Genomic DNA, 22,801 nt, shown 5'->3' with positions numbered 1-22,801 from the left:
ACTTTATCTCTTGGGAAAGCAAATAGATGATCCTCAACCATTATCTGCAAGGCAGATGCACATAAGGAGAAATGGCTTTCTCAAGTACCTACGTAGTAAACAATAAGCCAGTTTTTCAGGAAGCATTCAAGTGATGCTTGTGGTTTGGGCAAGTTGAGGAACAGGGCTTTAAAACAGAAATCTCAGGCTTCCCTGGTTGTCCAGTGGTTAGGACTCTGCCACTCTTCCACTGCAGGGGGTGTGGGTTCCATCCCTGGTTGGTGAAGATCCTGTGGGCTGCCTGCCGCTGCTGCCGCTAAGTCACGTCAGTGGTGTCCGACTCTTTGCGACCCTATGGACTGTAGCTCACCAGACTCCACTGTCCATGGGGATTCTCCAGGCAAGAATACTGGAGTGGGCAGCCATACCCTCCTCCAGGGGATCTTCCCAACCCAGGGATTGAACCCGAGTCTCTTGCCTGCATCTTACCGCTAGCACCATCTGGGAAGCCAAAATAAATAAATAAAACAGAAGTCTCAGGATAAAGGGCAGAAAATGGCTAAGCTAAGATACTTAAGCTGAGATGTAGATCTAAGTTTCCACGACGTCCTTGGATCAAGTATTCCAAGTCAACCCAGACTGATTAAAGTTCACAGTGTTCAGGGTGTTGTTTGTGCAGTCTTCCAGCTCCTCGGGACTGTGAAGAAATGTGTCCCCCGCTTCCACTTTCCCTGCAGCTTGTCCAAGCTACATACTGGGCGGAATATTTGTCCTTGGGAAAAATAAACAACCACAGCAGCAAAAGAAAGGAGGAATTACAGCTATCCACTTTAAACCTTCAGTTTTTAAAATAGATGGTGGGGACCAGCCTTTCAACACCCTCCCCTACAAAAGGCACACATCTGAAACCTTGGGAAACTATTTGAACTTGGAGGTCTAGGTCAAGTTTAATACTCAAGTCACTAAGAACCTTGGGAGGCCTTTGCTTTTCCTTGTTGCCATTGTGAGCATCGTAGATTAGTCTGGGAGTCAAGGAATGCCCTTGGAAGGAAGTCTGGAATTATCCATACTGTCTAGATGCTTTATGAATAAATGGGTGAAAAATAGTGGTTTCTTTGAACTTGGTGTGGTGGTGAGCAAAATTTGAGATAGTTACTCTAGCTGGAATTAAAAGAAGAGTTATTTAAGGGAACTGCTAGCCTTTAACAGATGTATGTAAGAGCGTTCTCTGCTGTGTATTACTTATCATCCTGCTTTTTCTCATCTCGTATGTTACTCTTTCTGTGTTTCAGGTGGTACCACTGTGCTCACCACAGAGAAGCCAACTGTGATAGACAGCACTATACAATCAGGTATCAAATACCAAAGAGAAAATTGATTCACATATGTGTGTCTTCTTCCCCAAAACAGCGCATCGCTACGCTTCTCGGTTTCCATTTCCCATCAAGTCGTAGCAGAGATGCCACCAGCATCTGGTCCCCAAGCAGGAGCCATAAACACTGCTTCCCTTTCATCCACATGTATATGCAGCAGGGAGCGAGATTTCCTCCCCCATCAGTCATTGCCAAATGGTGACAATCCCCACTCTCAACGGAAGGAACCGGGGAACATACTTTGTTTAAACGCAGCACATCTAGGACACGGACTGTGTTTGCAAACTCGGGAGAAGGAAATCTCCCAGGCAGCAGCCTGACTATTTATTTTCATCGCCGCTCTGCAGATCGGAGACAGGCGAAGTTTGTCAGTTTTGCCAGCCACGGAGTTGGCAGTTTTACAGCCACGTTTCCAGTGGGTGCACCATGAGACGGTGTGCAGGGAACCAGGGCTGGAGAGACGAGCCCTGAGGTGGACTGCCTCTACATCCTTTTTTATTAACACGCAATTGACCAGGGGGGTTTTGCAAACACTTAGTCGGGTGATTATTATGTAGGTGACTATTGAAATGTCTCCAGTTGATAACATTCAGGTAACAGAAGACGTGGGCTTCCCCAGTGACTCAACAGTAGAGAATCTGCCTGCAATGTAGAAGATACGGGTTTGATCCCTGGGTTAGGAAGATCTCTTGGAGAAGAAAATGGCAACCCACTCCAGTTTCTTGCCTGGAGAATCCCATGGACAGAGGAGCCTGGTGGGCTATAGTCCAGGGGATCAAAAAGAGTCGGACACAACTGAGCAATGAACTACAACAAAAGACATATTAATATGTCTCTGGTCAGTATGTTGTTCATAGAGTCCTGTGATGACTTTCAGAGCTTTGCTGTTGATCAGGGCCCAGCCACAGGGAAATGGTGGCCTCCCCCTCACTCTCTGTATTTCGATAGTATTTTTAAAAAATCTTCCCCACGGACATACATGAGGGGAAACAGTGCGTATAAGCAATCAGAGGTTTTACATACTTTAAAAGTTAACCATTAGAGAGAGGTGAACAGGTCAGCTCACCAGCTTCTCCCATTTCCTCTATTGAAGCCTGCTCAGCCTTGGCCTCCATGGTCACTTATTAACGGGGCATGTGGTGTACATCAGTGTTTCCTCAACAGCAGACCCTCCCCAGCCAGCAGAAAGCAGAAAGGGACTGTTCTAATTAGCATGCTTCCTCAAAGGGTGCTGTCACTCTTGACCTGATTAAACTGCAAAACAAACCTCCCTTCAGTTGAACTTAACCCCAGTTTTCCCCATGGTTGGCTCTGGGTGACAGACTCCCTGCTACCACTGAGCTCATTGTTGTTGAGTCGCTAAGTCATGTCCGACTCTTTTTGACCCCATGGACTGTAACCCACCAGGCCCCTTTGATCATGGAATTTCCCAGGCAAGAATACTGGAGTGGGTTGCCATTTCCTTCTCCAGGGGATCTTTCAAACCCAGGGATCAAACCCAAGTCTCCTGCAGTGGCAGGAGGGTTCTTTACCACTGAGCCATTGGGGAAGCCCACCACTCAGCTAAGACACTCCTAAATACCAAAGATGAAACTGAAGAACAGTGTTCAGCTAAATCTTCACGGTACAGGAGTCCCCCTCATACCTTTTCAGATTATAAATGTGGCCTTGAGGGATTGGCTAGCTGCCGTTTGCTCGCTTCCCATTTTCCCTGATAAGAAATTTCTTCCTTTTTCCCACTCAGCCCCGTCTGGGTGGTTTTCTGTGGGGTAACTTCCTGTAAGCTCTTTGTGACTGTCACAGGGAATGGGCTGAGGTGAACAAGTGAGGTTCTAATAACGTAACAAACATTTTAACTGTTGCTCTAGTTTTTCCTCTTGCCAGAGAGTTAATGACAACCACTAGGAAGCTGCCATCAACAGATCTCATCTCTCTGCTTGCCTGTAAAAAGAGCTAGGGGTCATCAAAACACAACAACCCAAAATGAGATGACTCCCCCTCCATGTTGGAGGCCTGTGTTATCAAAGCAGGAATGGCTTTGTGAACTTTTAATTTACGGCTCAAAGCCCTTGGCATGATGGCTTCAGAGAGGAGCTCCAGAGCAAACAGTCATCTCACAGCGTCTACTGTGATCAGAGGGTGGATATACAAATTGTGAACCAGTAAGAAGTCAACAGGCCAAGAAGATGGTGGACTAGTGTTCCAAAAAACCATGTTACCTGAGTTAGAACTAAGACTTCATACTAAAAAGGGAGAGGGTACAGCTGGTTGTTGCGAACTTCTTGGTCCTGGAATCCTTTGTTCTTGCAGCTGTCCATGTAGATCTGGTCACAATGTTCCTATAAACCCCCAGGAAGACAATTCATTATTTTCTGTTCTGCAACTTTTTGTCTGTGCATGAACAGAAAGGTGTTGTACCTTTAAAGGTCAGAGCCTTGAGAATGGGCTCTCCTGTATATTTCAGGCTGTAGGCAACATTCTTTTACAAAAGGTGCAGAGCCAGCATGGCTACACTCAGGCAACAGAGCACAGAGTTAGAGCTAAAGTAATATATCCAATATGGAGTCAGGCTTGTTCTCTGTTACAGAACCACAGACCTTACTGATAGGGATGGTCTAGTCTACAGTCAGCCCAGAGTCCTTTACAAGTTGCCTTGGTTTCCTGTTTTTCCATTGTCTGAGTCATGAATCTTGTTCTCTTCATTTGTATATAGTGAACTGTCTGTGTTTCTTGGAGGAGTTCTGTTCATTGTCACCTCCTGGGTAAGCTAATGCTCAGGACCTGAGCATGCGTGGAGTCAGAAAGCAGGTCTAACTCTGAGGTTTCCCCTGCTCGTGGTCAGACCCACCTAGTAATACCTGGATCCCCACTGTCCTGCAGGCACCTTGACAAACAGCAGCATATCAGACCTTAAACTTTCATCACCATCTGATTTTGCTGAAGCCACTAGAGATTCAAGCAGAGTCTGAAGATTTCATGCTGAAGATTCTTCTTAATATAATATGTTCAGTGGGCATATAATTTGCATATGCTATCTGGGTTGTCATCAGATGCATAAAAGCCTGTTAATGCTCTGCCAGCCCTGCATTTTAAATCCATCTTCCCCTTGGCAGAAGGCTCTTACCCTCCAAGGATCCCCAAACATTCTCTAAATCAGTTCAGAGTATGTTCATGACCCATGGTTACATGGACCCAGGCACCTCCGCTTATTTCCAGCCTATGAGTAAGTGAGCTCACATACCCAATAGAAGTTCTGAAGACCAGATTTGAAAATTAAATCCTTGTGCATATATGGTGCTAATGATGTAACTCTGGGCAAGCTAGGTCCCCCAGGCGCAGCTGGTGCTGGCTCACAGCGGCTATAAATTTGTCTTAAGTTCAGAATATTGTTTCCTGCTATTTTTAAGAGTCAAGAAAGGATTTAGCCATATTATTCCCAATGAATTTAATGAGAATTGTGCAGCCATGGGGCCTAGGTAATATTTTGAAGATTGAAAGGTCAAATGGACATTGTCTTGTATACTAATTTCATTTGTCCATTTGCTTTTTTCTCTTTCTCTGCCCTTTTCTCCTCTGCTTCTGTCCTTCTCTCTTTCTCTTTCCATTTCTAGAAATGTCTGTGTGTATTTTTGTGAGTTTAATAGCCTTTCTAGCCAGACTTGAATCTTCAACATTGAGCTGTTCTGTCTCCATGCTCATGCCCCACAAAAGGTACTGATTAAAAAAAAAAAATTCTAATCTAACAAGATTGCCATAAATTATATATGATTGAGCCAAAGAGATAAGAGTAGTAAAATATGAAAAGTTTGAGTAGTCACTGTGTAAAATTCATAGATTGGAAAGAACAGTGAAAGATAAAGGTTGACTTCCATTCACTGGAACAGGAGATGTCAAAATTAGTCTTTCAGGCAAAGTCGCCCTTTGTCTTGGCCACAAAAATGCCCAAGTTCATTTATTTTATGACACTGCCAGAATAGTAATAGCCAAATTATGGATGGTGTGGTTTCCTGTAAATTATACAATAAATTTAAAGTATTAACAAGGCAAATATTACCAGAAATGTGTATGCTGTAATGACTGACTGCCCTCGTCTCTGTGTAGGTCTTATAAATGACATTTAAGGAGAAAACCTAAAACCACACACATATTAATATTTTTCAATATTAACAGTTTCTAACACAAGATTACACAACAGCACATTCCAGGGCCGTGGGTGTTGACATCCAAGGTTATTCAACTACTCGTTCATTGTTCGGATGACTACATCTGCAAAATTCAGTCATGCTGTACAGAAGAGAGGATTTGGGAGAGGGCATAAAATATGTATCTCCAGTGACACTACCGCTGTGAAATATAGCCCTTTGCACAAACTGAAAGTGCTCGTGTTATACACATACAAGTTATCACATGACTTACTAGGCTTTCTTTCCCCAGCTGGCCCCGGTGAATCCTTTGCCAGGTCACACTGTCATTGGAAGGGAGAATCCATCTTGCTCAGTTTTGAGGATGCGTATGGCGCCTTCCTTCCAAAATTTCACATTAGCATTTGAAAGGAGTTCCTTGGAAGCTAAAAATGCAAAGTAACTCATTCTTATCTATTCAGTAAATCTTTCCCTTACCGTGCCTCCTGCCTGCCATTGTTGAAGTGGGGGAGGGGCAGTGCAGCCCAGACTCAGAAGAATGCAAGATATTTGTGTTAAACACTTAGACAAAGTTACAGGAAAGACCACAATGAGCTAGGCTCTCAGCCTGACCCTAATACAGCGTAGAATATCATACTTCCCTTTCGCTACAGAGAGATTGGTTTAGACTTATTTTTTAGATCAGCGGGCAAGCTGCCGGGGCACCTTCCTTCTCGTCTCAATGCTGCCATCTTGTGGACGCCTGAACTCAATGAGCGGCAATGACCCTCATTAGAGAAAACAGCCCCTATTGTGTGTTTAATTTTATATTCAGGAGAGGAGTGGGACTGGCAGAAGGAAAAGAATTTTATCTTTAGGATAATTTTTATTGTTAGCTCCAGTTTAACAAAAATAATTCCAAATATCAAGGGCTTCATTTTCCCCATCCTTAAAAAGTTAACCAATTTCCCCCAGCAAAAATGTTGAGTAAAAACTAAGGCTATACAAGTTAGAAAAAAAAAAACCACCCATAGTCAAATAGCACTTTGTAGAACACACGAAACAAATCATTCTTGAGAATCCCTTCACACTTTCTTTTTAGAACCCAAAGGAAGCATTTTGAACATTAAAAAAATATACAAGTGGGTACCTATTCAAATATGCTTTGGCTTTACTTGACCTTATATTGCAGTTTTAAGTGGGGCAAACAATTTATATGCAAATCTGAAAATTCACTAAAGAAGCAAAGATTTCCCACTTAAAATTAATTGACCTGATATAAAGCACAGAAGTTAAAAAAAAAAAATCTTAGGAAATGCTTCAGAGATCTGCCAGTAAAAACCTGGAGCATAAGCTGGTGTGTTGAGAATACAGATAACCTCCAGGGTGAGATATTCAGGCAACTCACGTTTCTAGACTTTGGAGGTTCATGGGTCAGTCTCTAATTAAGATTCTTTTCATTGGTGGATATCAATTTATATGACTATCCTCAAGAGCGGAGTATCTTTTATTATTAAATATTGTGGAAATAGAATGCTACAGATGTAATAATACACGCTTTGGAAAGTAACCTTCCTGGAAATTTTATGTACCAAGTTGACAGGCAGTCCATAATCTTTTTTGAGCTGGATCCAAAAAAAAAAAAAAAAATCACTAAATGTGATGTTGCAAGCATGTGCATCTCTCCATGCATCTTTTGCGCTCCTTGGCAATCCTGGGTGTTGTGGCTTTCCTAGAATTTTCAGATAGATACTAACATATAAATCATGCTTTCCATGAAGGAATTAAGGACCTCTCTGACCTAAATGATCAAATGTGTGTTTCTCTACTTGTCTCTGTTTCTTCCTTTCCACCCACTGAAGAGTTTCCAACATATGGTTTTAACTGTGAGTTTGGCTGGGGTTCTCACAAGACATTCTGTCACTGGGAACATGACAATCACGTGCAGCTCAAATGGAGTGTGTTGACCAGCAAGACGGGACCGATTCAGGATCACACAGGTAATGGAGGGTTCACTGTGGCCTCATTTCTTTAAATTTGAGAGGGTGTTACTTAGGAGGGTTGCTGGGGTCTGTGAGTTTAGAAAATACTACATATCATTCACTTGTGCTTTTATTTTCTGGAATTAAAAAATGCCCTTCCCTAGTAGAGATTCTCTTAGGCCACTTACTGGAGAATGCTAAATAAACTTAGCGACTGATTGACCCCTGTGAAAAGTAACAAACTGGGCAGATCAGTGTGTGTGAATTAGGACCTGTTTTCTACTCTTTCTGAACGTTTTTCATGGGACATGTCAAACATAGACAAAAGGAGAAAAGAAATGGTAAAATGAACCCTCTCTGTACATAACCCATCGTCAACACTCATCAGGTCCTGGGAATCTCATTTTACCTCTAGCATCCTGACTCTGAGTGATTTGGAAGCAAGTCTAGACATAGATAGTGTCATTTCGTTTATTGCCTAATGCCTGCTCTCTTGACCCTTGGAGTGGAAGTGGATTGGGGTCAGGGGTTGAAATCTTGTTCTTTTGAGGAAGATAGTAATCTAGCTCATTCTCTCTGAGCAAGAAGAAGCCTCACCACACCCCAGTTTACAGCCCACCCCACATCCTGTCTTACTTTCCTTCTAAGATTAATTAGGGTTAGAGTGCACAGGGAGCTGTCAGCCCCTCTAGGAACTCTTACCCATTGCCATCCTCTTTTCCTCCTAGTCATGACTCAGCTTGAGAGATGGACTAAAAAACCATCAGTGTCCTGTAAAAACACACACACATGCATATACTCACACACACACACACAAAACACCCAACCCACAACCTTCCAGCCCCATCAGTGATACCGACAACACTGCTTGTTCAAGTCATGGTTCCCAGAGAGACCCCAGAGGGGCATTTGCTGAGCTGAGACATCTCATTAAGCCAAGGTCCCCCTTGATGAGCGGGCCAGGGGGCTGATGGACGGCCAAAGGCTCCTTCCTGCTTTTCCCACTTGGTTGTTCACTCTGCCCCCAGTGAATACAACCATTAAGTAGGTTGAATAGGCCTCTTTCCATCACGGCTACCTCCTTTCCTAATAAGACTGACAAGGAAATTGGATAAAATTGAACTCCTTCAATTCTGAGACACTTTCAATTGAATCTTAAGACAAGCAGTTTTAGAAAACTTAAAATACTTTGACTGTAAATGGCACTGTACGTAGAAATGGCACCAAATTAACCAAATGCAATTAGCTGAAATGAAGGCAGTAATGGTGGAAAAATTGATGCAAAGTGAAGCAAAAAGGCTCAGTAGGATCTGACATTCAAAGGAGGTTAAAAGCTACGTTAGCCAGAGACAAAAGCTAAAAGGCTTACAGAAGTACAGTGCTAATTGAGAAAACGGAGAGAGAGTTCCTGACCTAGAATTGCGATAAAACCCCGAAAGGAAAAATATCAGCGCTTTATGTGTTGGAGTGTCAGAAAAGGCAGGCGTGTCTTAGATGAACGGCTGAGAAGTGCGATTCCTTCAGAAGCATTTTTCTCTTTTGTCCTCCCGGGAGCCCTCCAGATCCACCCAGACCAGAAAGAGCCCCCGCAGCACTAAACTTGCAATCATTTGCTGAGCGAGCTGGGTGAGCCCGGCATCTGAAAGGCAGGGACTTGTTAACATGAAAAAGTCTGGATGAAAAGAGCCCCACACACATGACACAAGCACACAGCCCGCCACAGCTCATGTGCGGTGCTTTGCAAGTCAGACGTGGAGGCTTCTGAAAATGAACAGTGTCTAGGTACAATAGTCTGTGGCCTGATTTTGAATTTATCAAAGGGATCTCGATTGGTTTTCCGCATTTGACCTCTAACAATGGAGCGGTGTCACTTCTTACAGAGGATTCCCCAAACCCATGGCAGATGCTGGGAGGGGCACGGGAGATGTAGGTATAAAGGAGGGAGTCCGAGCCTGGGGGCATTCACAGTCTGGTTCCGGGTGAGAAACAGCTCACCCATGCCGTGGGATGAAAGTGTCCAATGGCAGGGGGAGCGGGGGTGGCAGAAGACAGCACAGAAGGGAGCCAAGATGCAGGCCTGGCTCAGGGACCAGCTCAGCTAAGCATCCTCAACCTCATTCTTCTCTACACGATGGGGGCAAGGCGGCAGAGGCAAGGTGAGGGGAGGTCTTACTTGCCTGTCTTGGTGGGCTGAGAGAGGTGGTACCATCACACAGACAGGTGACCATCATTCGGTAAATCAGTGGGAGAAAACAGACCCCAGGAGTGACCGAGTCTACACGGTTCAGGAGAGACGGAGATCACACACATTATGCCGGGGCTGTGGCTTCTATTTCCCACCCTCCTTTCATTATCCCACCCAACAGTTTTATTAAGAGTGCTGAGGAGCCTCTCAGACAAGCAGCCAGGTGAGGGAGGAAGATGGTGGTCGAGGACACATCCACTCCACCTGGATGCTGCTAACGCAGGACGCACCCACACACGCAGTGCAAGAGCATCTCCCAAACATGTCAGCCCCTGGGGCAGCACACAGAACACCCCATTGCCCACGGAAGCTCGCCATCAGATCCACGCTTTCATCAGGTGCAGCGTTCGAGTAGCATTTCTATTTGCAGAGCAAACAGTGAAACATGAGTTGTGTGTTTAGACCAGGTGGTAGCAGGAGGCAGTGCTCCCACCGGGGGTCATTAACAGCAGAGCTGGGAGTTAGTCCTCCAAGCTCAGCAAGCATCTCCATTGCCGAAATGGCACATTCTAATAAGCCTCAGAAGAGCAGCCTCTCCTCTCCTGGAACCAGAAGCCCACATCAAACAAGAACGGGACTCGCCGTTGAATTTCAAGCTCTCAGGTGTATTTAAGGAACTTATTAATATAAGCCATTAAAATAAACTAGGGGAAAAGAATTGGAATTTGAAGTGGGGGTGGGGGAAAATTGCCAGATTATATGGACAGACAGCAGCTCCATTGTTATCAGGCAGTTATAGTAACCAAAGCAACATCCACCAGAAGTCTTCCTGCTCCAATGGTAAATAAATAATACATCTAAATATTTACATTTACTCTCTGTGTTCACACATGTGCTGCTCGAGTGTTAAAACTGCATGGAAATAGGTCTTCCAGTACATCCAATCTGCTTGCAATGGTGTAGAGACCAACGCAAGTCGTAGCCCATGTCCGTGTGACCGTGCATTCTAGATAAGTGGTATCTGACTATTGAGATGTACAGTCTCCAGCACAAACGTCCTTTCACGGATGCCAAGAGCAGAGCCTTTCGACGCCAGTGAGGTTACCTACCATTACCCACTTCACCACCACCACTGCACAATTGGGTTCTTGTGCTCTGGCCAGGAGAGAAGGTTTGAGAGCAGAACGTGATGGAAAAGAGACAGAGGTTCATCCATCTGGTCATTCCCCCTAACACAGCTGTTTGTCACAGCAGGAGATGGCAACTTCATCTACTCCCAAGCTGATGAAAACCAAAAGGGCAAAGTGGCTCGCCTGGTGAGCCCCGTGGTTTATTCCCAGAACTCTGCCCACTGCATGACCTTCTGGTATCACATGTCTGGTTCACACGTGGGCACGCTGAGGGTCAAGCTGCGCTACCAGAAACCAGAGGAGTATGACCAGCTGGTCTGGATGGCCATCGGACACCAAGGGGACCACTGGAAAGAAGGGCGTGTCCTGCTCCACAAATCTCTGAAGCTTTACCAGGTGAGCCCCCTTCCCTAGGTCGGTGCAGGCAGCTGCTTCAGGGGCACTGGGATGCCCTTTGAAAGCTATGCAAATGAGATGCTGGAATCATTCCAAAAATTGTTTCAAATGTGTCCTCAACCCGATACCGATGCACTGATGATCATCTAGGTAGCGTTATTTCACAGTCTCCTAGTTTACAGGCAGAGGACTGATTGCTAAGAAAGAAGGGAAAATGCTACTCTATAATTATTTAGGGCTGTCACAATCAACATTCCTTTTATTTGCTGCTCTTTCCAGTTTTAAATTCTGTATCACACAAAGAGAATGTGAGGAGAAGTTTTATACCATCCCCAAGCAGTTAATACAGATTGAAGAGCAAATCGCATGCTCATTCAAAATCTCATGAATTTCATTTACGTGCTGTGACTTGAGCTGCACAAGCATGTGTAAATATTGTTATTTGGGACCAAACATTTAAATACTGTGAAAATGATCTCATTTTGTTAGGTGATTTTTGAGGGTGAAATCGGAAAAGGCAACCTTGGCGGGATTGCGGTGGACGATATTAGCATCAATAACCACATCCCTCAAGAGGACTGCGCAAGTAAGTATGGGTTGCTGTAGAAACCAAGGTGGCGCTTGCTCAGGGCATGAGTCTTTCCACTTTATATGGTCTTTGTCGTGCTCACTTAGACCTAGAATTTTAACATGGGCTATAAGCGCATCCTATAGATGTGCTTGCTTTGATGCACCAAGGCATAAAGCCAGGTCAGTCTACCTTCAGCTACCGCATCATCTAACCTGGTTCACTTAGAATGTCTGGTTAGTATCCAGAGAAGTACACCAATAACGTGCAACCAAGAATCGTAGCAAAGAAGAAACTCACGATTTCCAGGCGGTGCCTAAACACTGTGATGAAAAGTGGAAAACTCAGACATCTGGGTAATTCCAGGTATCTCAATGTGTAAACAAAATAGGAAGCCTTTGAAATTTTTCATCACAGTGGATTTAATGAAGATTACATTGTGAATGAATCATAGACAACATCATTCTTTGATTTATTATAAAAATAAGTAGAGGATTCTGACTCTCAGAACAGTTGAAATGCCTCAAAAGAATAAATGAAATTTAGAGATTTTGCCTAGCATTTCAGAGTTTATGGATTTTTCTTGGCCTGGTATATATGAAAAAAAGTCTTGACATAGAAAACCAATTCATACTCCCAGTTCTTGTTATATAATTATAAATACCATCACTAATGGCAATGTAATAGCACAGTAATTAGTCTTAAGCTCCATTTGCTACACTTAAACTTTTGTTATATATCATGATATAATAGGATGTTAATTATAACAAAATGGAATAAGCCTATTGGGCAAATTTAAGACAAAGGAGGCCTGTTGGCTATAATGGGTTTTTGGTCATTTCAGCAATTTACAAAGCTTTTATTATACAATATATTGGATATATGTAGTCCCTAAAGTGGCAATAATTTGATAGGGTCGATTGAAGAAATTAGAATGAGCAGTGAATACAGGTCTGCTTCATATTATGTAAGGAAATCTATTTAATGCCACAGTACCTAGCAGACCTTTATAGAAAAAATGATAAGGCTTAATATGTAAGTTACAACTACTTTACAAACTCCCCGGCATCCGGGTCTACACAGTTGTTAATATGTCTATTTCATGTAGTTACACAGGGCCTACACTACTTTCATCCCTTTTCCAAGATGGGAAGGCTGATGGTGATGTTTTTGGAATTGGGAGAGCAAACTCCACCAGCTGAAACAAAGAAGTACATTCAATTTGGTTCAACAGGTTTTCTCTGATCGCCTTCTAAGGGCAAAGCAGCATCCTAGTGCTCCAGTGAATACACAGAGGCTAAAGCAAGTCCCTGAGCCTTTTTCTGTTCATGTGACTGGGCTGCTTAGCTGTGGTTACTGCTGGGCGTTAAACTCAGAAAGTCACAGCTAAAGCACAATTAAAACTTCATGTTCTCCTGTCTAAAATGGATAACCAACAAGGACCTGCTGTGTAGCACAGGGAACTCTGCTCATTGTTATGTGGCAGCCTGGGTGGGAGGGGAGCTTGGGGGAGAATGAATACATGTATATGTATGGCTGAGTCCCTTTGCTGTTCACCTGAAACCTTCACAATGTTGTTAATTGGCCATACTCCAATAGAAAATAAAAAGTTTAAAAAAATAGTAAAAAAAAAACAAAACACCCAACAACTTTGTGTTGCTGACAGTAAGAAGTTGTCTAAGAGAATTCTACAATTATTCGTCACAGATGTTTCTTTGAAAATTTAGCCCTGGATGCTAGGAGATTATCAGCTCTTTATTAATTATTCATGCATTAATACCACAAATATTTATTGAGTCATGGAGTGTGTTCTGGACACTGTTCTAAATGCTGGGGACATAGGCATGAACCAGGTCCCTATCCTCTACCAGAATCATAAAGGACGCCAGGACTCCACTCCCCCTGGAGACTATTTTTTTTTTTTTTTTTTTTATAAGACACAGGATGCAGTCTCTGGCCTTAACGAGCTGACATACTATATGGGAAACCAACTAACACTTAGGAAGCCGTTATCTACAAAAGCACAGGATGGCAGCCATATGTGCAACCCCACTTCTGTTTTCTATTTTTACCAGATTTCCCCACACTCCAAATGCCAGAGCCACTTCCCCACCCTCCCCCCGCCTCCACTCCCCTCCCGTCTCCTAAGACAACACACTCGGCTGCAGCAGGGCTTCCTGGATTTAGAGCTGACTCCAATTCCCTAATCATTCAGCACTGCCTCTCCATAGCTCTCCAGTTACCTGGTGGGGTCGGATTGTGCTAAGACCTTTGAGGAAAAACCCAGCAGAGCCACTGGTGATTAGTGTGTGAGGGTTAAGTTTGTGTGTATTTTGTTTGGTTGAGAGTTCAAATATCTCTTTCAATTTTCTTTGACTTGTCAGAACCAGCAGACCTGGATAAAAAGAACCCAGAAAGTAAAATCGATGAAACAGGTAAGTATGTCTTGCTGACTTATTTTTAAAACAGTTTACATGGCTTTTATTATATTTATGGAGAAACTCTAAAACTCTGGCACACCAGGGTACTAAGTGAAAGTCAGTCATGTCCAACTCTTTGCCACTCAATGGATTATACAGTCCATGGAATTCTCCAGGCCAGAATACTGGAGTGGGTAGCCTTTCCCTTCTTCAGGGGATCTTCCCAAGGGGTCTCCTGCATTGCAGGCGGATTCTTTACCAGCTGAGCCACAAGGGAAACCCAGGGTACCAAAGCAGTTCATGTAGCATAAACACCCACCTGTGTCAGTGATGCTGTGCCTGGGCTATTGTGAGAGGGAGTGCCCGATACAGACTTGGGAGAGGCAGTGACAGGTTCAGAGCGTGTCGGGGGTAACCCCAGGGGACATATGCTAATCTGGCCCTTCCCAACGGAGCTGGAAGAAGAACTCAGAGGACAATGACATGAAATACCCTCGTTTGATAACTATGGAAACAGGAAATGAGTGAAGACTGTTTCTTACCCAGGGACCTACAGTACTTTTCATACAGTAAGTTGAAACCAACCCAAATTCTTGTGCCTGACTGAGAACCAGATATAATCTTTAAAGGGCTGGAGCCCAGTGTCTGTTTGGACCACCTGTTCCCAGCCTTCGCTACTGAAACCCTCGTTTTGCGATAATGATCACAACGTTGATGACAGGGATGATGACGATGCTGCTGATAAGGGTTTTCTGAGGAGCTAGTATGTTCCAGTCACTTTCTGTAAGTTCTCTTGCTTAATTCTCACAGCTCTTCTCTGAGTATATTTATCCCCATTTCGCAGATGAGGAGACTGAAACTCAGCAGTGACTTGGCCTTAAGTAAGATAGGTAATAACTTCCCAGGTGGCGCTAGTGGTAAAGAATCTGCCTGCAATGCTGGAGACCCAAGTTCAATCCCTGGGTTGGTAGGATGCCCTGGAGAAGGAAATGGCAACCCATTCCAGTATTCTTGCCTGAAGAATTCCACGGACGGAGGAGCCTGGTGGGCTACAAGTTCATGGGGTCACAAAGACTAGGACACAACTGAGCGACTTTCACTTCGCTTCACTTAAGACAGGTAATTAGGTGGTAGCCTCAGACTTCAAACTGATTAATTCAAAAGTGTGTTTTCATTGAACACCGCTTTGTGATCCAGTGCAAGGCATTTGGTTGGAGTGAGGTCCTGCCTGATGTTGTATTTCCAGAAGTCTCTGCACCTCCTGCCAGCAGTGGCAGGTGTTGGACACTTGCCCCAGCATCACTCAACCTGCTGCTAGCAGATCTGTACCCTGTCCATCAGCATCAGCACCAGTTGCCATCAGAAATGTGGACATATTAATACCATAGATTTGGTATTAGTAGAGATTTGGTAGAGATAAATAGGGATGGCGCCATATTCGCAGTTGATCATCTCAACACGAGGCTCATTTAGCTTAGTTACGTGGTCCACACTGAGATGTAAACTTTATTAGAGATTGTTTCAAAACAGTGTTGCATCAAGGGAGAGAATATTAATATGTCCTTGTGGCTTCTTTCCCCCTGTAGGGACTTGCATCGCATATTTTTAGTTTCCTTTGATTGGAATCCTTGTTGATCAGAACACCATTAAGTAAACACCAGGCCTGTTGCACATTAACATTCTAGTCTCATTTCTAGTATCAGGTAATGAGGCTCAGAGCTCCCATGTTAATAATTTCTCATGTTCCACTCTAAAGAAAACATTTCCCCAATGCCTGCGTGCAGAGCTGTGTGACCATCTCCAGTGAAACAACCAGGGCAGCAAAGATGCTGATTATTAAATGTGTTCTGTTCAGTACAACACAGACCTGGCTTCTCGATTGGAGCCATAAGCCATTTAAAATATCAGCAGCAGGCATGCCCTCATTCTGTCAGAAAGCTCTCTCCTGATTGAGTGAAACCATGGTCAATTTGGGGGGGAACTTGAAGATCTGACTTGTGGTAGGACCACCACCCAGAAGGGCAGCTTGGGCCATCTTCTCGTGCAGGATTTGGGGATCAAACAGATGCATCAGGAATGGTTAAATCCCCTGCTAGACCAATGTGGGAAGGAGCATTTTGCAAAGCTTATAGATCTCGTATCTGCCCAAGGACAATAAACACAGATTACAGTCTCATGGAGGGCGGGCTGCATAAAATCTGAATTAGATTAGAACCCAGCCCTCACGGCTTGCCCAGAAACAGTTGTTTCCATGTGCTAAGCTTTCTGTCGAAATCACAGCACCAAAGCCCCAATACCATCCCTCCCACGCGTTGATTCCCAACAACTCTCAAACATAAACACTGGTGTTTCTTGGCAATGGAGGAGCCAAACCCCACCACAGAAATCCCCCAGGGGCTGTCTTGGGAAGGACAGCCCAGAACCAGATGTGTGCTTAACTTCTTGTCCATTTCGCTGTCTACCGTCATCTGGTGTGTTAGCAGTACTCACGGAGCCAATTTTGTTTTTCTCCCCAGGGAGCACACCAGGCTACCAAGGCGCGGGAGAAGGCGATGAGAACATCTCCAGGAAGCCAGGCAACGTGCTGAAGACCCTGGACCCCATCCTTATCACCATCATCGCCATGAGTGCCCTGGGCGTCCTCCTGGGCGCCGTCTGCGGGGTCGTGCTGTACTGTGCCTGTTGGCACAACGGGATGTCAGAGAGAAACTTATCTGCCCTGGAGAACTATAACTTTGAACTCGTGGATGGCGTGAAGTTGAAAAAAGACAAACTGAATCCACAGAGTACTTACTCGGAGGCATGAAAGCAGACAAGAGGTGAGCAGGCAAGCAGGAGAGTGGAGTGGAGGACAGAGCTTGAGCTGGGGACCGGCTGATCTTTCACTGTTCAGGCTGGGAAGCGCGTTGATGACGCCAAGCCAGGTTTTTCTCAGGAGCTTCAATGAGTTTGGCCGACAGACACGGACAACTTAGCTGTGTTAACAATCGGAATCCTGTACAGTCAAGCTTCTTTCTGTTGGTTTCGTTGGAATAATCAAATGCTGGTGTTGAGACCAAGTATGATTGACTTAATCATTCGAAGGACTCCCCTTTCCCCTTCTCTCTTCTCTTCCTCTTCTGGATTCTTTTCGGCAACTGTGCAAAATCCAAGATGCTGGCACCAAGTGTATTTAGCGGGGCCCCTTTGACAGACACGCTACCTGCAGCCCAGTGCCCAGAATATATTCGAATAACCGCCTTTCAGTGGACTCCTGAAGCTGGCCTTGTGTATAATCGCCCGCGTCGTGGATAGGCAAAGAAGGAGTAGGGTGTTTTCTGTTAAAGTATACCGTAGCCTCAGTACCAGTCTAGTGTGTCAGCTCTGTTTACGAAGCAATACCGTCAGATTTCCTCGATGTTTTCCAGTGTTGTACTCAACCTTGTGCTGTGAACTCCATACAGAAAACTGTGCCATCATAAACACTGCTGGCAACTGGGTGTGATGCGGACAACCGCAACGAAGAATCCTTGGCACTGGCTAGTCTACGTCCTCTCAAGTGCCTTTTTGTTTGTACTGGTTCTCATTGTGTTACATTCACCCGCCCTGTTTTTCGCTGGTGAAAGCCCTCTTCTTGAATCAAACCCTGGGGGCCTGCTGACGAAGAAGAAAGTATATTTTAGTGTGAGATGTCAGCCTCCAGGAAGGCAAGGGCTCCGAAGATTTGGCAACGTGGCTTAATCGTTCCGCTTTTTCCGTAGTTCAATTTCATGTCTCTTGACCCTTTTGTATAAAGCTGCAATATTCTCTCTTACTGTTCTTTCATATGGAATGTATTTTCAAATGTAAACTCTTTCTCTGCTATCCCTCTGTCTTTTTTCTCTCTTAGGATTTAAGCATTTGCCATTCTTCAGAAAAGAAACTTGCAGCTTTAACCTGCTGGGAATGGCAAACAATTTTACTAGACTTTATGTTGGAAAAATAAATAAATAAGGGAAATTCCTAACTTTGCCCTCCAAAGTATAACTTTGGTTTCCTTGTTAACTGGTTAAAGTGACAGTATCTTTTTTCCTAAAGCCGTTTGCTATCTATACCAATCAAAATGATCTTCAATAGAAATGTTTGCTTTCAATACAAATAGTGGTTAAGTTGAGGGAAGAAATAATTGGCTTTCAAGTGAGACTCAAAGGGATGAAATCCCCTCAAAATCCAAAAATCAGAGATTTTTACATCCAAATACATGAAAATGACCCATGAGAACCTTCTTGTTTTGGTATTGAGTCAAGCAAGGGGAAGTGGAAGAAGGAATGGTTAATTTAAGAAAGCGACCATAAATTCTGGTGCCTGGGGATGGAGTATTTTAAGATAAGAGAGGGGAAGAAAAGGAGTAAAGTCAAAACAAATGTTCTTAAAACTCCATTCAGCAAAAACCCTGAAAAAACAAGAGGCTTAGTGAAAGCTTCTAGAAACTTCCAGTGGCTCACAATGAGAAAGCCTGCCTTAGAGCTGGCAAGACCTAAGCCACAGAGACGTAAATGTCTTATGAGGCAGCATGTGAATTAGCCCAAAGAAGCTTTGGTTGTTTTCCATGTGTTTGTGCCCTGCCATGTAGGACAGAAGAACTTCCTCCCTCCTGCACTGCTGTAGGTCTCCCTCAAGTACATTTGTGGGGGTCACATTTGCATCATGGAGCCGAAAGTCCATTCATCCTGGTTTAATTGAAATGAGAATGCCTTTTGTTTCCAGGAAAGTATTGATCACTATGAAAGAAGAATAGATTCTAACCCCCAGGGGCATCCATTCAGCCGTTATAATCATACCCAGATGAAAGCATTAAGACTTGATTTTTTTTTTTAGGCAACAGACTTAAAGTTGTCCTCAGCCAAGGAAAAATGATACTGCAACTTTAAATTTTAAAGTATCTTGCACTGATAAATATATTTAAAAATTATATGTTTATAAAGTTATTAATTTGTAAAGGCAGTGTTACAAAATGTTCAGTTTATATTGTTTTAGATTGTTTCATAATTTTAAAAGGTGTAAAATAACATATTTTTTTCTTTATTGAGATCTATAAATCTTTCTGTAGTAAAATGTTTTCATTTTACTGGTATATTATTGCTTCATGTTTTGTACCATCATAAAATTTTGTGCAAATTTTTTTTACAGAAATTTTTATTTTCTATGACAATATGACACTTGTAAATTGTTGTTTCAAAATGAACAGCGAAGCCTTAACTTTAAATGACATTTGTATTCTCAGACACTGAGTTGCATAAAACAACCACATAGAACTGAACTGTAACTTAAATTCCAAACTATGACTACTACATTCCAAAGAAACAGTTGAATTAAACATTTTCATAAAATATCCCAAACCTGATGGCTTTTATTATATTAGCTTTGTTATTGTTAAAGAAATTGGTATTATTCCAGCATCAAATAACTTTCATGATTTTTTTAAGTTCTTTTTTTAAAATAATATCCTAATAAGGAGAGAAGATTAAGAAAACATTTCCTGAAAGTAGAACATCAACCCAAATTGGACACTTGTCAAGATAAGGCATAAAGAATTTGGCCTTATAAATGGAAATTTTTCAACTCCAAATCGTGTGTCAAATGTTTCTATATTCCATTTAGTAAAGTTTTTTGTTTTTAATGAAATTCCCATATGTCTGTTGGTAAGTTTTGTTCTTATAGAAAATAGGTAATAAACCGGATAGTGTTTATGCATGCAGCGGTGCTAAATTTCATTAGAGGGCAAAGCTAAGCATGGCATTGCAGATGGCTACTTGGTAATTCTTAGAAAATTTTGAGTCCATCCAAACTAACAGTAGTATAGTAATAATAATAATTACAATAACAAAGACAAGAAGGGTGGAATCAAAGCATGCTCTGTAGGATAGAGTACCATTCACGAACCAACAGTTCTTGCCTTACCTTCCTCTGATTATAGGAACATTTAATTCTGAAGCATAGGAAATCTATGCTATTCAGAAGGTGGACTGCTCTGCACAGCTCTTCTCAGTAAATCAATATTCCTACTTTTCTCTGGACACTGATGTCTTTGGCATCTTCCAAGTTTTAACTAAGAAGAGAACATTTGCCCTACTCAGTGGAGTTTGAGGTTTCTCTGCTTAAAGAAAGGGCTTCCCTGATGGCTCATCAGGTAAAGAATCTGTCTGCAATGCAGGAAAACACAGGAGATGTGGGTTCAGTTCCTGGATTGGGAAGATCCCCTAGAGGAGGAAAATGACAACCAACTCTAGTATTCTTGCCTGAAAAACCCCATGGATAGAGGAGGCAGAGTTGGGTATTCACTTTACTGAATTTAAATTCTATTTATGTTCATGGGTGTACCCAGAAAACATGATGATTTATGATGAATCTACCAGAATTAATCCAGAGATACTTTCTGAATTAAGGGCCATAGATTCATGGGTGCTGTTTCCTTGTTTGAGAAACCTTAAACATAAATGCTTTCAACCCGTTTCTTATCCCTAGTTAGCTGCTAAGCTAGGCTTTTCTTCCTGGGTTTAAGGAGCTAAATCACTGTATAATTCTTCCCAAAGTCAAGAATAAAATATGTCATAAAGATTGAAACATTTAACTTAAAACATGAAAATTATTTATCATCCCATCTCCTGTCTTCTGTGGTAACATATTAATCACCACTTGGGCTGGATTGTACTTTATCTTTTTGCAAATCAGAAGGATTTTGTAATACTCCATGATGTTTCTGCTTCCCAGTGATAATCAGCTGTCATGTTGCAATGAAAAGCAGTTCTGCCAGAAATTTCCCTAAACTCTATCATGAAGGAATCTTAAGCAGCTTTTCAGCTCACAGGTTGAGAAGCCAGAGGGAAGGAACCTCGAACTAAGTAGAATACAGCACCAAGAAGTGAATGAGACCAGTGTGATCTCTGGCATTATTTTTTTAATATTGCAAAGAAACATTGCAAAGTTATACAAATAAGAGCATTATATTATCACACACAAGTCACTTCTTAATAGCACTAAAGGTCCCATGAACCAGTTATATCATTTCAGGAGTGAAGGAATAAACTCTGTGGGAAACTTCTATGGTAATGATGCTATAGTTCTTTATATTGAGAACATTCTACTTTCACAGCAGCTCTGGGAGCTAAGCTTTGTCATTATTCCTCTTTATAAATGAGGAATCCAAAGTTTAGGCAAGTTGAAGGGTGAATCCAGGATGGATCTGGTCTCATCTCCCCCTCCATTCCTCCTATCACACCATAACCCTGCATGCATGAGCGTGAGAAGCCCTCACAGAGGGCCTGGCTACTCAAGCCAGCAGCAGCAGCATCCCCTGAAAGTCTCTTAGAAAAGCAGAGTCTCAGAACATGCCCCAGACACGCCGAGTCCTTTTAACAAGATCCCTGGATGACTCACATGCCCATCCGTTTGGGTCTGAGAAGCACTGACCAGCCTGCAGGTTTACTATGCCAGATATTCCAGAGTTTACCTGGTGGTTTGAGGACACCCCAAGACAGGGAACACACCTGCAGATTCTCAAAGCACTTTACAAAAGAGTCTGAGCAGCCTGGAAAACAGTAAAATTAGAAAAGTGGAAATCTCATTCACTGAGCCTAGAAGCATGTTGCTGGTGAGGACCCTACATGTGGACTTCTCTGAGAGGAAGAGATAATGCCTTATGAAGTATGTTGTTTGATGAAACATTTAAAGTGCTGTAGAGAAAAGCAAATGGGACTTGCCAGCTGGTGCTAGTGGTAAAGAGCCCATCTGCCAATGCAGGAGATGTAAGAGACTTGGGTTCAGTTCTTGGTTGGGAAGATCCCCTGCAGGAGGGCATGGCAACCCACTCCAGTATTCTTGCCTGGAGAATCCCATGGACAGAGGAGCCTGCAGGGCTATAGTCCGTAGGGTCGCAAAGAGTCAGACATGACTGAAGCGACTTAGCACACATGCAGCGCTAAGCAAACACTCTGTTACTCATCAGTGTGATTAGGAGGAAAGGAGGAGGATCCATTTGTGAAGAGCCAAATCCTTCTGTTCAAAAGAAGTTGCCTCATTCATCACACACAGTTTACTGCTTTCCAAAGGTGCTGAAATCCTGATTGGTGTTAAAATCATGAATGGTAAAATAAAGGTCCCATGAGCCAATTCTATCATCTTATCTAAAATCCTGAGTGGTGAAACTAGGTTGAACCCAATTTAATCTTGCTTCAATAATTTCTAATCTTGTTTCTTGGGTTCCTTATTACAAATAAGCAAGAAACTCTCGGGTAATAGTTTTGCTGCCCAACAGTGACTCCCAAGAGAAGGTTTTTCTATACAGAAAGATGGTCGTTCTAGGCCATATAGAAGGGTACCTATTATGATGTAGGGGTTCAATAAATGTGTAACATTCATAACCAGAGGTGGTTTGGTCACTAAGTCATGTCCGACTCTTGGGACCCCATGGACTGTAGCCCACCAGGCTCCTCTGTCCAAGGGATTTTCAAGGCAAGAATACTGGAGTCGTTTGCCACTTCCTTCTCCAGGGGATCTTTCCGACCCAGAGATCAAACCTGGGTCCCTCCCTTGCCCTTCAGGCACATTCTTTACCAACTGACTGAATTTTATTAATATCACTGCCCTATTAATAGAGTTGGAAATCTCTTGCTCTGGCAGAATGTTGGGT

At 43.1% G+C, this 22,801-nt stretch overlaps 1 protein-coding gene across 8 annotated transcripts in view; it reads left to right on the top strand.

The window, feature by feature from the left end:
• Positions 1 to 19,504, top strand: part of NRP1 (neuropilin 1) — a 148,936-nt gene extending 129,432 nt beyond the window's left edge. For 3 of the 8 annotated variants that reach the window (XM_006063206.4, XM_025264450.3, XM_006063208.4), the window contains 6 exons: positions 1,272 to 1,331; positions 7,336 to 7,473; positions 10,892 to 11,166; positions 11,656 to 11,752; positions 14,119 to 14,169; positions 16,671 to 19,504. In XM_006063206.4, coding sequence (XP_006063268.1) covers positions 1,272 to 1,331; positions 7,336 to 7,473; positions 10,892 to 11,166; positions 11,656 to 11,752; positions 14,119 to 14,169; positions 16,671 to 16,960 — 911 coding nt within the window. In that variant the 3' untranslated portion in view covers positions 16,961 to 19,504. Of the gene's footprint in view, positions 1 to 1,271; positions 1,332 to 4,232; positions 6,505 to 7,335; positions 7,474 to 10,891; positions 11,167 to 11,655; positions 11,753 to 14,118; positions 14,170 to 14,998; positions 15,106 to 16,670 lie in introns of those variants that run through there. The other 5 variants (XM_006063209.4, XM_006063207.4, XM_044928185.2 and 2 more) reach the window with 3 other exon arrangements.
• Positions 19,505 to 22,801: the final 3,297 nt, after the last annotated feature.

This window comes from Bubalus bubalis, chromosome 14, assembly GCF_019923935.1.
Source record: "Bubalus bubalis isolate 160015118507 breed Murrah chromosome 14, NDDB_SH_1, whole genome shotgun sequence".
In the NCBI taxonomy this organism is placed as follows: Eukaryota; Metazoa; Chordata; class Mammalia; order Artiodactyla; family Bovidae; genus Bubalus; species Bubalus bubalis.
This window is presented reverse-complemented; position numbering and strand designations above follow the sequence as displayed.